The sequence below is a fragment of the Tursiops truncatus genome, chromosome 6 (assembly GCF_011762595.2).
Source record: "Tursiops truncatus isolate mTurTru1 chromosome 6, mTurTru1.mat.Y, whole genome shotgun sequence".
Classification (NCBI taxonomy): Eukaryota; Metazoa; Chordata; class Mammalia; order Artiodactyla; family Delphinidae; genus Tursiops; species Tursiops truncatus.
In genome coordinates this window covers 81,906,159-81,921,535 of record NC_047039.1, presented here as the reverse complement: position 1 = coordinate 81,921,535, position 15,377 = coordinate 81,906,159, and the positions used below count along the sequence as shown (strand labels likewise).

Here is a 15,377-nt window from a genome sequence, read left to right as displayed (position 1 = left end):
AGATCTACTGAGAGACTGTATCCTGGGCTATAGTCCTCACTATAAAACTTAGCTCACAACTCTTCTGTTGCACATTTTTATTTTGGTCAACAATTGAATGAACTGCCAATTAAAGAAGGTCACTTGCCACCTGGTTCTACAAGAATTAACTCACTACCCACTGCAGCTGCTGACCTTCAACATATCCTGAAAGTAATTTAGGGTAGAGATCAGGAATGAGGCTCTCTGTGCTCCAGGAAAACTGGCAGAACAGGCCTTTAGACAGTTAAGTATTTGTAGGAGAAATTTCTTATGAACCTGGATTCTTGAATCTTCCCATACTTAGAAAAGCACTAAAACCATTAACTAAGATATCTGTTCCTCGTGACTAGCAGCAACCTTCCACAGAGATGTGTGGTTGATTACAGGTTCCCTTCATCAAAATCACATATACACTTACCTCCCTCCTCACCTCTTCAGAACAGTTTCTCAGAGCCTGTCTCCCTGGTTATGACACTGAATAAACTCAGTATGACACTGAATAAACTCAACTCACAGCTTTTACACTGTGCGATTTTTTCCAAGTTGACAGAACTCAACTTTTAATATTGTAAACAGATTTGGTACATGAACAAGCCAGCTTGTACATAATATACTCTGGATAACTGAACTTGGAAATGTGACTCCATCTGGCAAGAAAAAAAATCCTAAAACGTAAGGATTGCAAAAGATTCCATTGCTTTAAGTTTAAAAATAAAGATACATACATATTATAAAACAAGTGAAACTGAAGCTTAGAGAGGAAAAGTCCAAGATTATCCAGCTGCCCAAGATTATTCAGCTAGTAAATGGTATCATGACTCCAGTCCAGCGCTCTTTCCACTATAACACAACCTCAAACTCTTCATTCCCCTCCCCCGGGGAAAACTATCCTTCACAATTAAAACAGGAAGAAGAAAAAAAACCACTATAACTTTGTTTCTATGGCTTCACTATTTCTAGGTATTTTTACAACTTCAGCATTCAGAGTTGACACCTCCAAAATAAGGTTGTTTCCTAAATTAAGAGCCGAAGTCTCCCCCTAGAAAACAATGTTACAGTACAAAGGCTGGAGCCTTGTGTCTAAGAGCAAAGCTCTGAAATACATGAATTACTAGCTGTGGGCCCTCAGACAAGCCACTGATCTTCTCTGAGCCTTTAAAATGAAACCAACTGCATCTATTCCACTGTGTTGTTGTAGGAATTAAACGAGATGGTGCATTTAAAGCACTTGGCCCAGAAAGCATTCAAAAATGTTAGCAATTGTTACTCTTTAAAGGTATTTTAATTTTTAGATTTCATAAGTGATAACATAGAGTATTTGTTTTTCTCTGACTTATTTCACTAAGCATAATATCCTCCAGGTCCACCCACATTGTTGTAAATGGCAGAATTTCATTCTTTTTTATGCTTGAATAATATTCCATTGTGTATATCAACCACATCTTCTTTATCCATTCGTCTGTTGACGGACACTTAGGTTGCAAATAGACTCACAGATCTAGAGAACAAACTAATGGTTACCAGTGGGGAGAAGTAAGGGGGAGAGGTAAGATAGGAGTGGGGGATTAAGAAGCACCATCTACTATGTATAAAATAAATAAGCAACAAGGATGTATTGCACAGCACAGGGAAATATAGCCATTATTTTGCAGTAACTTTAAATGGAGTATAATCTATAAAAGTATTGAATCATTATGTTGTACACCTGAAACCAATGTTATTGCAAATCAATTATACTTCAATGAAAAAGTAAATAAAATTTAAAAATAAAAGTATTTTTATGATTCAGTAGGCTTCCATAAAAGCTAGTCCTGAAGGAGTAATAACAGTTAGTCCTGAAGGAGTAACAGAAAACCTAATCATGAATGACTGAGTGAACAGCACTGACTGAAGGGAAGTGAAAGGAAAAAAGATGGAGTGAGCTATCGCTAAACCAGGGAATCACAGCGCAGACTTATTGTGGGGCCCGGGGTCACAATGAAGAACGTGACAGGCCTCTCCTTCAGAGGGCTCACAGTCTAACAGAGAGAGAAGTTTAAACAGACAGTGACAATACAATTCGATGGGAACAATTACAGGAGCCCAGCTTTGCAGGTAGGGATTGGAGAAAGTATCCAAAGAGGGATCATAAATGTTCATTAACATCATATCACTAATAACCAACATGTATTGAGTCCTATTTGCCAAGTACTCTACTAAGAGCTTTACACGAGTTATCTCATTTGATCCTCACAACTCTATGAGGTAGGTAAGTACAAGGAATGGCAGGTGAGAGAGACAACAGCAAATTTCAGGAACTTCCTGGAAGTAATTCACTGTCGCTGGAAGATGTCAGAGATTAAAAAAAAGGCAAGAAGGGGCCAGGTCATTAAGGTCTTGAAGGCTTTATTAAAGGGTTTCGACTCTACCCGCTGGCAGTGGGAAGCCACTGAAGGTGCCAGGCGGCTGATCAAATCTGTGTTTCAGAAAGATCATTCTGCCACCAGAAGGGAGCGAGAGAGCTGGGAGTAAGGGCGGGGGGCGCAGATGCAGTAATGCAAACAAATCAGGATGGTGGCGGAGGGCTGAAGAGGATTCGAAACGTTTGGAAATGGATCCGGCGAACTGGACGGCAGGCCGGACGTAGGGCACCGAGAGGCAGAGGAAGGATGGCCCCAGCTCTGCGCAGCCCTGCCCCACCCTTGCCCAGGCCGGTCTTCCCCAGGCCCCGCCCCCCGCTCGGCGCCCGAGTACTCTAGACAGTCCCCTCACCTTGGCCATGCGGATCATGCGCTTGGCCACGTCCAGGTCGCCCTGGTGGTTCTGGCCGATCTCGGCAATGATGAAGCATGGGTGCTGCCCGCCCACCCAGCGCCCGGGACACAGCTCCAGCTCCAGCGGCATGGCAGCGGCTCGCGCTTCCGCGCCACACCACCCGTCACGGTGCCGCCGCCGCCGCCTTGGTCGTTTCGGTCAGCAGCCCAGCAGAGCCCACACACCGGCCCCGCCACGTCAGCCCGCGACCACCGCGCAGCCAATCCTCGAGCGCCGCCTCGCTCCAGACAGCCAATCAGGTCAGGGGGCGGAGCCACCCTCTAGGGGAGAGGTGCGGCGGGAAGAGGAAGCCGCGCGCACTTCTCGGGAGCTGAGCTTGTGGCTCGCAGAGTCTGGTGGTTGTGGGGTCCCTGCGTTTACCCGTGAGCAGACATTCCCCGAAGGAGGCTGACGGCTGGGTGCTTTCGGCGTGGAGAGAGTGCGCGCCCTACAGTGTAATGGAAAAAACAGATTCTGGAGTTAGAATTACAGAGCTGGTTCGAGCCCAGCCCATGCCACTAACCAGCTCTTGATCCTAAATACCTTAGTCTTTCTGAGTTTTATTTTCCTTTTTCTCTGAAATGGGAAAATTATAAAGACCCCACCTCTTAAGGTTCCTGAGATGATGTATAGAACACCCTAATCACAGTACTTGGCCTGTAGTGAGCTTTCAATAAGTGGTTGCCAGGCTTCCCTGGTGGCGCAGTGGTTGGGAGTTCGCCTGCCGGTGCAGGGGATGCGAGTTCGTGCCCCGGTCCGGGAGGATCCCACGTGCCGCGGAGCGGCTGGGCCCGTGAGCCATGGCCGTCGGGCCTGCGCGTTCGGAGCCCGTGCTCCGCAGCGGGAGAGGCCGCAGCAGTGAGAGGCCCACATACTGCAAAAAAAAAAAAAAAAAAAAAAGTGGTTGCCAGTCCTATTACACGAGAGGCAGCAAGTTCAAAAAGGTCACTGAGGGCTTCCCTGGAACGGCTAGCCCTGTGAGCCATGGACGCTGAGCCTGCGTGTCCGCAGAGAGGCCCGCGTACCGCAAAAAAAAAAAAAAGTTCACTGACTTGTCCAAAGCCGTCCAGAAAGCTGTGGTGGAGCTGGGATTAGGACCCTGGACTGCCTCCTAGCCTAGGGCTCTTGCAATACACTATACTGGGTTACAGACAAAGCTGAGAAATAACCAGTTTGAAGGAAGAAATAACACTTGATTCCCAGCTTGACTTTCAGAACTAATGAGCAAAGTAAGAATAACAGAAAGGAGAGGAGGAGGCACTTCTGGGTGGAAGGGAGAAGGGTAGGTTTGGGACACGTTGGTGTAAATATGCAGGTAAAACTGCCCACCAGGCAGGAGGAGAGGCAGGTCTGAAGCTCTGAGTGGAGGTCTGGGCTGGAGAGAGAGATGTGGGAGCCATTTTGAGGAAAAGCTGAGAATGGGTTTGACTCCTGAAGGAGAGAGTGTGCAGAGGGATGAGCAGTGGAGAGGTGAGCCTTGTGCAGCCGTCCTGGAAGGACAGAGAACCAGGGTGTGTGTCCTGAGGAGGAGAGACCCACAGATTCAAAGGCCCAGAGCAGTGCAGGAGAATGATGAGCCAGAACTTGGTGGGAACATGGGGGCAGGGGGACCACTGGAGACAGCAGATTTGGTGGTAAAATGGATTTGGTGGCCAAAGGAAGATGAAGAAACACTGGAGGCAAAAATAGACTTTTCCTTGGAAAAGTTCAGTTGTTAAAAACGGATGGAAAATGGACCATGGGCTAGAGGGGGGTCCCAAAGTTGAGCGGTTCTGAAGAAGTGCAAGTTTGGAGGCCAGGAGGAAGCAACCAAAGGACAAGGAGATTGCAGCAGTGTTCATTCGTCTGCGATATGTCTAGACTAGATGCCATGTGCTTTATGTCTCTCAAGTTTAAATGGCCTTTCACACCTGGGTAAGGCTGAGCAACAGGACCTGATTACAGAGAAAATTAAACCCAGCACTAAAGTAACTCAGTCACTTGGGGCTAAAGAAAACCATCATGGTTTTGCATAGTTCATAAATAAGTGGAAATTAAGTTTAAAGGAAAAAAAAAGAAATCACATTTAAAAATATGATCATCCCACAAAAGCAAATTAGGCTGTTGTTATCTGTGGTTAAATAAGGACTTTCAATAAATTAAAGTAGGTACTTATTTAGTACCTACCATGAATAAGGAGGAAAGTATACAATTTTTCTTCTACTCTTGTTCTTGTTTTTTTGGGTTTTTTTTTTTGCGGTACGTGGGCCTCTCACTGCTGTGTTCTCTCCCGTTGCGGAGCACAGGCTCTGGACACGCAGGCTCAGCGGCCATGGCTCACGGGCCCAGCCGCTCCGCGGCATGTGGGATCTTCCCGGACTAGGGCACGAACCTGTGTCCCCTGCATTGGCAGGCAGACTCTCAACCACTGCGCCACCAGGGAAGCCCTCGTTCTTGTTTTTAAAGCCAGTTTCCAGTGCTTTCTGTTGCTTTTTCTGCTTGGATAATGAATCAGTGTTCAATCTGTCAAAATGGACGAGAACATATGGGAAGGTCTTTAAAAACAAATTAAAACCAATGAGGGGTCTTTTCTTTTCTTTTTTGGCAGGAGAGGGCAAGGAAGAACTTAATTTTGGAGAAACTAGGGTACCCAGAGTGCTGGGTCATGAGGGTCAAGGTCAAGGATTGGACCCAGTTCCTAGAGCTCAGACCCTGGGGCCTGGGACCCCAGTGGCTAGTTTGACTGTGCTCATCAGCCCCTCCTGCAGCTGATTCCCGCAAAGCCTCCTCCAGCCTAGGACTCCTGCCTAATTTTTTTGCCACTCTGTGCTCTAGTTACACTGAACTATTTTTGAGTTCCCCTAAAGGATCATGTTCTCTCTCCTCCAGGCCTTGGCACAGGCAGTTTCCTAAGCCTGCACACTCCCTCCTCCCCTACACCCACCACGCTGAGCCCTGCCTTCTACAGGTCCTTCTGCAAGTCCTTCAGGGTAGAAGTCACCTCCTCTCAGGACCTTCTCTGATCTCCCCACCGACCTTCTCTGGGCTCCCATAGGACCCTCTTTTGGCCCACTTACTACCCTTCATGGTGACTCCCTCTTTTCTTGTCTGTTATTCTCTCTAGACTGTGAGCTCCTCTGGGTTGGAACCATCTGGAGCACCTACTCAGCACTAAACCCAGGGCAAAGCCCTAGGGACACCATGGTGAACAAACAAGAAGTCCAGGCCTCTGCCCGTATGTGGCTTAGAGCCTTATATTATAACTGTGTCCTCCAGGACAAAGACCTCCTTGAGAGCAGAGCCTGAACTGTTTCCTACTATATCCGTAGCACCAAGCACAGAACTTAACACTTCGTAGGTGCCAATAAACATTTTCTGAACGGCCAAGTGCAGAAAAGGAAAGATGACAGCAAGGACTGAGGCATAACTGACTTCTTACGTTTACTCCTCAGGCCACATTCAGCCTCTTAGGTGAACATGACTGTTCCCTGAAGTCAGCTTTCTGGAAAGTTCCTCTGAGGAAGAAGTGAAGTATTAATGCACCCAAGTTCCCCGACCCCAGCCGCCGAGGACCTGCCCTGGTGTCAAGTGCCCCAGGTTCTCAGTTGTTCCATTTATAGGCACGCTTGATGGTCACACCCTGACCTACACCCACGTCCTGCTTCCTCAAACTTGGTCCTCATTCCTGGAACATAAGCATCATTTTTATACTGTCCCTGAGCGAACAAGCCCACCATCACACCTGGGGCAGTCTGGGAGGTGAAAGTCACCTCATACTGTCTCTGTGGAAGGATTTTTGACCTGGGATACACAACTTACCTGCCTCCATTTTCCAAATGCTACCTCACTCACCCATCCAGCAAATAATTCCTGCATGCTAGGCACCCCGCCAAGCACGAGGAATAGAAAGGGGAATGAAGAGTGTGGCCCTCTTTCTGTAAACTGTATTTTACAGTAAATGTAGTTTACGACAAAAGTAAACTATGTTCACGCACTGCTGTAAAATCATGGACTATAATAACGAGGGCAACGAAGGAAACAAATTGAGTGCTGTGTGTGACTAACAAGGGGACCTTCTTTACACGGGTGGTCAGGAAGTGTCTTTCTGAAGAGTCGACACTGAAGCTGAGACCCCTATCCCAAATTCCTTCCAAATGATAGTAATCTATTCCCACACTGGGCCCCCACAGGAGGTTGAAACAGTATAGTGTCATGAAAAAATCACAGGGTTTGGAATAAGTCAGGCCTGGGTTCCACTCCCAGCTGTGTTCCTTCCTGCTAAGGAACTTCTCAACTTCCAGCCAATGGAAACAACCACCGCCAGAGGCCATAGTGAGGACCATAGGAGATGAGAGGTGTGAGACCTCTAACAGCCTGGACCTGCGGCCCAAGGTTCTTACCCCAGATACTTAGGGAGAAAGAAGTCTCATCCTGAGCTCTGGCTCCCTGGCCTGCTTCCACTGCCTGTGGCTTGGAGGACCTTCCCTATCCTCATACCTCATCTTGACAGTCTCTGCCTGTCACCAGCCTCATCTCCTCTTCATCCCCCATCACAACCCCCTGTCTGGCAGGTCCTGCCCACCCCCTCTCCCCAGTTAAGACAGTGGGTCTAGGGAATTCCCTGGCGGTCCAGTGGTTAGGACTCGGTGCTCTCACTGTGGTGGCCTGGGTTCAATCCCTGGTCGGGGAACTAAGATCCCTCAAGCTGTGCGGCGTGGCCAAAATAAAGACAGTGAGTCTACATTGTCTCACCTCCTCCTATCACTCTTTTTTTAAATTTATTTTTATTTTTTAATTTATTTTTTTTCCTCCTATCACTCTTAACTTCCAAGAGTCTCCAAAGCTTTAACAACTTTCACTCTTCTCCCTTACGCTGTCCTTGGGAATATCGTCCGTTCACAGAGCTTCGAGATGTATGTTTTCATGGGTGACTCCCAGATATTCATCACCAACCCCAGTCTGACTGCTCTCCTGGTTGCCTGCTCAGCTCACAACCATCTCTAGAAACAGCCCCAGTACACCAGAACGCCCCATAGCAACCTGGTCTCAAACATGTGATACTGCCAACCCGAGGCCAACCAGATTGATGCAGACGTGTATTAAAAGATAATATTCCAACCGATAAGCACATGAAAAGATGCTCAACATCATTAACCATCAGGAAAATGCAAATCAAAGCTACAATGAGATTCTACCTCACACTCAGTAGGATATCTAGAATTAGAAAGACAGATAATAACAAGGATGTGGAGAGATTGGAAACCTCATACACTGCTGATGGGATATAAAATGGTGCAGCCGCTTTGGGAAACAATCTGGCAGCTCTTCAAAAGGTTAAACACGGCATTACCATATGACTCAGCAATTCCACTCCTAGATATATCCCCAAGAGAAATAAAAACACGTGTCCACACAAAAACTTGTACACAAATGTTCATAGCAATATTATTCATAAAAGCCAAAAAGTAGAAACAACCCAAATGTCCATCAACTAATCAACAGATAAAGTATAATATAGCCACTCAGTGGACTATTACTTGGCAACAAAAAGGAATGAAGCACTGATGCATGCTACGACATGGAAGAACCCAGCATTGGAACCTTGTCACATGAGTATTCAATAGGTGAAACTTTCAAGAGTATTCATCTGAGATAAATTGTGAAGAAGAGAGTCTGGGGGTTAGGGGAGCCATGATGGACATTGTCAAATATTTGCAAGACTCCATTTAAAAAGCTAAATTGGATTTTTCCCCTCTACAGCTCCATGGGGCAAAATTAGAGCCAAGAGTGTTATAGGAAATTAGATAAGTAAGAGCTTTTTAAGTAGACTGCTTATCGAGTTAACAACACCCATGATAATAAAAAATAAAGCTGCCTTACTATTGTGGAGATAAAGAACTTCCTGTTTTTCTAAGATGGTAAATACATTGCCTTATAAATTGTGAGGTCCCCATCACCAAGGTATCCAACGAAAGTCAGGTAGGCATGTTGCTGAGGGGTTTCCAACATCAGTAGAGGAATTTGACTAGATGAGATCTGGTTCCTTCCTGCCTGGGGATCCTGGATTTCATTGCATTTTAGAAGTTTCCATGGGTGTCTGGAGATACAACTTTGTTAGCTCCAGATTGGTGGGTTCTGATTTTTGGGACTCTAGACTCCCTTCTGTAAACTTGTATCATCCACTGCCATTTTAGCCTTCTGCTCCTCAAAATAAAATAATTTTTCCCAGTTCCAAGTTCAAAGGGGGTGGGGATAATTAATGTGAATTAGTGTAGTTTGAAACAGCAGTAAAGTTTGGGATAACTGACTTACACAAGATCACAAAACTGGTAGGAAGAGGCAAATCAGGATTTGACTCTCCTCTCCGAATCTGTATTCCTGGGTTCGACTTTTAATCACATTTATGTCCAAACACCCAACTGTGGGGCCTTTTAAGCTCCTGACTGCCATTCTCTGCCCAGAGGTTTTCACAGTTCACGTGTTTGGCGTTCTGAGTTGAATTGTGTCCCCACAAAATGCATATGTTGAAGTCCTAATGCCCAGTCCCTCAGAATGTGACCTTACTTGGAAACAGTGTTGTTGCAGATGAATTAGTTGAGTTCATTAGGGTGGGCCCTAACCCAAGATGATTAGGTGTCCTTATAGAAAAGGGAAATTTGTGCACAGACGCATACACAAGAACCCCACATGAAAGACACAGGGAGAAGATGGCCATCTATAAGCCAGGGAGAGAGGCCTGGAACACAGCCTTCCCTTGCAGCCCTCAGGAGGAACCAACCCTGCCAACACCTTGACCTTGGACTTCTAGCCTCCAGAACTGTAAAACGATAAACTTCTGTTGTTTATGTTACCCAGTCTACGGTACTTTGTTATGGCAGCCCCAGGAAGTTAATACACGTGAGGAAATGTCATTGAGGAAATATGCACTGAGGGCTGGTGGGTGAGGCACAGCAAAGGGACTCAGGCCCATGGCCCTGAGCACTCACTCTCTGGCAGGGGAGACAAGACAGGGAGCAGAGTAGCCAGTGCCAGGGCCATGAGAACAAGTTATCAAAGTCACTGAATGAGGAATCCAAGGAGGGAAGTTTCCTGTCTGCTGGCCTGCTGGGGAGGCTAATGCCTTTGCACTGGTTCTTGAAGGCTGGGATGGTTGGCTTATGCAGGTGGAGGAAGAGTGCAGACAGAGGAGGCAGCATGAGCAAGGTGAAACACACAGGAATGTTCGGATGGCCAGGTAGGGCATATGGAGATTAGGTGCAGGAAGTAAGGCTGATAGGGTGATTTGGGATGTTGTGTGTGTGTGCACTTGGGGGGTGTGTGGCACTGGGAAGTCACTGAAAGTTCCTGAGCTGCATCAGGAGAACCAGGCTGTGGGGAGATCCCTTGAGCAACATAGGGAGGACAGGTCCTGGGTGAAACACTGAGGGGCCTCAAGTGGCCTATGATGTGGGAACTTGGATTTCCTCAGCCTCATTTCTTCCATTTCCCTCTTCCTCCTGCCAAAGCACCCACACTGTGGAGTGCTCTGGGTATCAGAAGTTCCCATCCACAGAGGGATCCTCTGAGATGAGCTTCTCCCAAGTCCAGTGGAATAGTCTACTGTTACTAGCTCATCCCTGGCCTTTACCCTGGGATTAGCACAAGGCAGGGAGAGAAGTCGACCTTGCTCTGCACTCTGGGGCCTTGCAACAGTCATCCTGAGCCCCAATTCCCTCATTTGAAAGATGGGGTCAGAATCCTCACACTGCCTCCCTTGAACAAGATAATGGATGTGAGCTATGCGAACTGTAGCATGGTATGGACGCATTGGGGGCCATCATTCTTTTGTCAGAAGTGGGGCTCAGGACGGGTCAGACTGGAGCCGGTCAGGCCTGAGCTTGGCAGAGTGGATGTAGGTAGGATTTGGACAGGTAGCTGTGGGAAGCACCAGGTGGCTACAGAAACAGGAAAGCAATGGGCTGATGTGCCAGCAGGAGTGAAACCTAATGGCAGATCAGGGACAAGGTAGGGCCCTGACCCAGCACTGGTATGGACAAAGCCAAGGGCCTGACAGGAATTCCTATCACCAGGGGCTGGCTGGGATCCTGCAGACTACTCACTTCCCCAGAGTCCATGTCACCCACTCCCAGACTCCCCCAGTGCCAGGTCACCCACTCTGCTCAGATGCCCACCTCTCACCCACCTGCTGCTGCTGCTGCTGCAGCTACCAGGTGCACAGCTGTGCAGAACCCCCGCTGCACGCGTGCTAGCCTAGTTGGCCACTAAGAGAAGCCCATGGTGTAGGCTGTTCCCAGCAGTTCTCCACATCACCCCTCACAGTGTCCAGCACTCTCACATTCATTAGCTTACCACAGCGTGCTCAGGGCACCCCCAATTTTTAAGTGGAAAACTGAGTCCCAAGAAGCAAATGGTCTTTTGCCAGTTCACTAAGATGGTATATGGCAGGGCTGCCTCTCACAATGTGAAATTATATTATGATTAAGAGTGGTAGTTGTATTTATAGAGTACCCACTGTTTGCCTGCACCCCTAAAGCATTTCATGGTTCTAATTCTAAAAACTAGCTCTGTTCGCACTCTGTCTTCACTCTGTCCCGAGCCTCAGGGTCTTGTGAGCCAACATCTACTTTGCTCTGGAGAAGAAAGAAATAGGTCCACTAACTTTCTCATTAGAACAGAGCCAGGAGCCAGACAGCCCTACGGAGGAGCATTTGGCAAAGAGCAGAAACTGAATTCGGGCAGAGCTGGGTTGGAATAGGCTGGCTATTCACCGGCTACGTGACTTTAGAAGCACTTCACCTCTAAATCCTTCAGTTTTCATATCCGTGAAATGAGGATTACAGTTTAGCTCCCTCCCTCTGATTCAGAGCATTAGTGCCCCGCTAGGGGCAGATATACATCCTGCTCATGCTAAGGCAAGTCTGTAATTCTGTCTTCCAGTCTGATTAGTCTGACTAGTAAAACAGATTTACTAGTATTCCTGTTGCAGTTTTTGGATGACATCTCATTCACCGTCAGTCTTGGGGGTGCAGCCCTCATCCAGCCTTGTCCAGGTAACTGTAACAGCCTCCTCAATGATCTCTTGCTACAGGTCTACCCCTTTCTACTCCACCAGCCTAAGGCACAGCTCTGACATTTCCCACTAGCCCAAACCCTTACCTAACTCCTCAGGAGGGTGGGGTAAGTGGAAGTAACGGCATGTAATTAACTACTAGCATGTCTACTGCTGGTTAGCACTTGGAATATATACCCCCATTCCGATTTGTATAGCTGGATCAGAGCTGCAAGCTTGCTTAAGCTTGGGCCCCATATTTTCAGCCAAGGAACTGAAGGTTCACGGAAGGGAGGTGACTCAGGAGGGTCAAATACCAGCTAGTGGCCAGGCTGGGGCTAGAACAGGTCTCTGGGTTCTCTCTGAGGCCTCCCTCACCACACCTCCACTCCTCTTCCCCAGGGCTGGGGTGGGGTGACGTTGTAACGAACACACATGCTGACCTGGGTCAAGACCCCTTAATCAGAGTAACTCTAGGGTCATTTTCTTTTCTCTATATGCCCTTCTGACACCTCTGGGACAAGTTATAAAATACTTGGTCAGAGATTACGAAGCTGACCTAATTGGCTCTAGGAAGAACTTCAACACTTGCTTCAATCTTGGTGGCTTTCCTGCAGAGCAACTGTTTGGCAGCTGAAGCTTAAGTCAACTGGTAACTTGACTCCCTTTCAAACTGTCAACACAGTGGTATCACCAGTCTCATTAAAATTGATGTCAGCACAACTTGACAGGGCTGGAGAAAAGGGAAGGTCATAGCCTAGGGATAGAACCACCTCTGTGGTTCTGTCTCACCCTTCTCTGATGGGAGGGTGGTGTAGCCCAAACAGGAATGCCAGAAATGGAAACCATTGACTCTGCTGTAACTCTGCTCACATGTGTCCTAGTTAGGAGTCCTGGTAGTGATGATGAGTGGGGGCTAGCGTCTTACACAAGGTGCTCTGCATTTCCATCAGAAGTGTCAGTCACTCTTCAGGGCCTGGATGCCTAAAGCAGGAATAAACTAAAGGTAAGAGCAAAGTTGAAAGCAGGGCCAGGTTCTTTCACTACTTCACCAGGAAACCTTGGGCCAGTCCTTGACGCTTTCCTGTGCCTCAGTTTCCCCATAACTACAATGAGCAATAGTTCTAAGCCCTTTTATTTTTAAGAGACGAATGCTTCAAATGCATGCCAACATATCACACAGGAACAGGGCCATTGCTCTGGATGTAGGGCAGGCGTGTGTGGAAGAGACCCCTCTCCCCACCCTGCAGGAAGGAGCAAGTAGGAACCAGTTATCCAGCCCATCACAGCTCCCATCCAGCTCAGACATTTATAACTTAAACATTCACTGCAAAAGCTGGGAGCAAACCCACTCAATGAACATCTCCTTCAGATGGGAATTAACTCCAGAAATATGGTCTGCTCTGTGACCTCATCACCAAAAATCCTGTTCCTCAAGAAGTTTAAAATAGTCTTTAGTCAAGAGCAGCTAAGCCAGGGAATTCCCTAGTGGCACAGTGGTTAAGAATCCGCCGGCCAATGCAGGGGACATGGGTTCAAGTCCTGGTCCGGGAAGATCCCACATGCCACGGAGCAACTAAGCCATGTGTGCCGCAACTACCAAGCCTGCACCCTAGAGCCCATAAGCCACAACTACTGAGCCCGCGTGGTGCAACTACTGAAGCCAACGCGCCTAAGGCTCATGCTCCGCAACGAGAAGCCACTGCAATGAGAAGCCCACGCACCGCAACAAAGAGTAGCCCCTGCTCGCCATAACTAGAGAAAGCGCACGCGCAGCAACGAAGACCCAACACGGCCATAAATAAGTAAGTAAATAAATAAATATTAAGAGCAGCTAAGCCTCAAGGCCCTCCCAGAGGTCTGAATGTCACAGGCTTCTGGAAAACCTAATTTTAAAACAAGAAAAAGGGCTTCCTTGGTGGCGCAGTGGTTGAGAGTCCGCCTGCCGATGCAGGGGACACGGGTTCGTGCCCCGGTCCAGGAAGATCCCGCGTGCTGCGGAGTGGCTGGGCCCATGAGCCGTGGCTGCTGAGCCTGCGCTCCGCAACGGGAGAGGCCACAACAGTGAGAGGCCCGCGTACCGCCAAAAAAAAAAAAAAAAAAAAAAAAAAGAAAAAGAAAAAGCATGATAGAAATGAAAAGCTGGTTTGATAGTTCCCTAGAATCCTCACTGGCCACAGGTAGTAGATCAAACTGACATTTTTGCAAAGTGAATGCAAAAGAAAGGTCTGCCGTTCAAGCCCCCTTGGGATAAGGTCCCAAATCACTGCTCCAGTCTCACCTGCCATTCCTCTTCTTCCTCTTCATTCTCTAGTCAAACTTGCCTATTTGAAGCCAAGCGTACACAACTCCCTACCTCTGACCTCTGTCTATCATGTTCCTCCCTACTTTCTCCATTTCTATTTCTAAACTCTACTCACATCTGCATGTGCGCCTCAAATACTTTCCTTTCTAGGAAACTTCCCTAATCCTCCCAGTTAAAAGCTACTTTTCCTACCTCTAAATTACTCTTAACACTTACTGGACCACTGGTACTAGGTCTTGGTAAACATCATTCCCATGTGTCTTCTCTTCCCTACTAGTTCCTATGAGCACCCAAGGGCTGGTTTGTCTTTTTTGCTGTTTGCAAAAAGCAAACTCCGCTTTAAAGCCTAGAGGGGACTTTAATGTAAAGTACATGATTTGGGGGCTCCACTGACACTAAAATGACAAATTCAGATTAGTTTCCAATCTTTAACATTGCTTTTACATGTGTAAAAACACACTCACTCCAGTAGCTTATAGCTAAGAGTTACCAAAACAATCCTCAAGTCTTCCACTACAAAAATTGACAATGTAGTCGCACATGTATTAAATTGTTGAGACACTGCATAAAGACCGCAGAATCTTACCCCTCCCCCAAGTCCTTTTAAGATCCGTAAGAACAAATTTCCATCTTCCGCAAAAAAAGCTGAGCTGAGGCAGTGTGTACCCACGCCCCTCCCCCACCCCAGCCACGCTTTTCACATGTCATTCCTCCTTAGCTCGCCTGTCTTGATAACAAACTATACCCTGTTCACCTGGTCAGTCGAACCCTACATGTTTCAGCCTTCGTGCAAAGCCCATTTTTTTCTTCAGACCTTCCTGTCAGAAGCCATTTGGTCAAACCCCCTCAACTTTACAGACTGGGAGGTAGTCCAGAGGGCAACACAAGGTCACACAGGAAATCAGTGGCAGAGCCAGAACTAGAATTCAGATCTCCTGGGACTCAGAGTAAGGCCTTCTCCTTTATACTACCTCCTTTACTTAATTCATCTATTATTTGAATCTAGCACTATTTTTACTGGCTTTCAGGGGCTCCAGAGCATTGAATTTCACACATTATTTTTCAAAAGTCTACCTCATTACTCTCAGTCATCAAGAATGAGGATTAGAGTTAAATGCTCAAAGATCCTACATACTTGTGTATTTCCCCTCAACAACCACTAATATAAAAACACCAAAGAAACCAGTTCTTTAGTGTGTTTCAACACAGGCTTACAATCAAAGTCTTAAA

At 47.2% G+C, this 15,377-nt stretch overlaps 1 protein-coding gene across 1 annotated transcript in view; it reads right to left on the bottom strand.

The window, feature by feature from the left end:
• Positions 1 to 2,999, bottom strand: part of NANS (N-acetylneuraminate synthase) — a 29,204-nt gene extending 26,205 nt beyond the window's left edge. The window contains exon 1 of the mRNA XM_004322803.4: positions 2,773 to 2,999. Coding sequence (XP_004322851.1) covers positions 2,773 to 2,904 — 132 coding nt within the window. The 5' untranslated portion in view covers positions 2,905 to 2,999. The remainder of the gene's footprint in view (positions 1 to 2,772) is intronic.
• Positions 3,000 to 15,377: the final 12,378 nt, after the last annotated feature.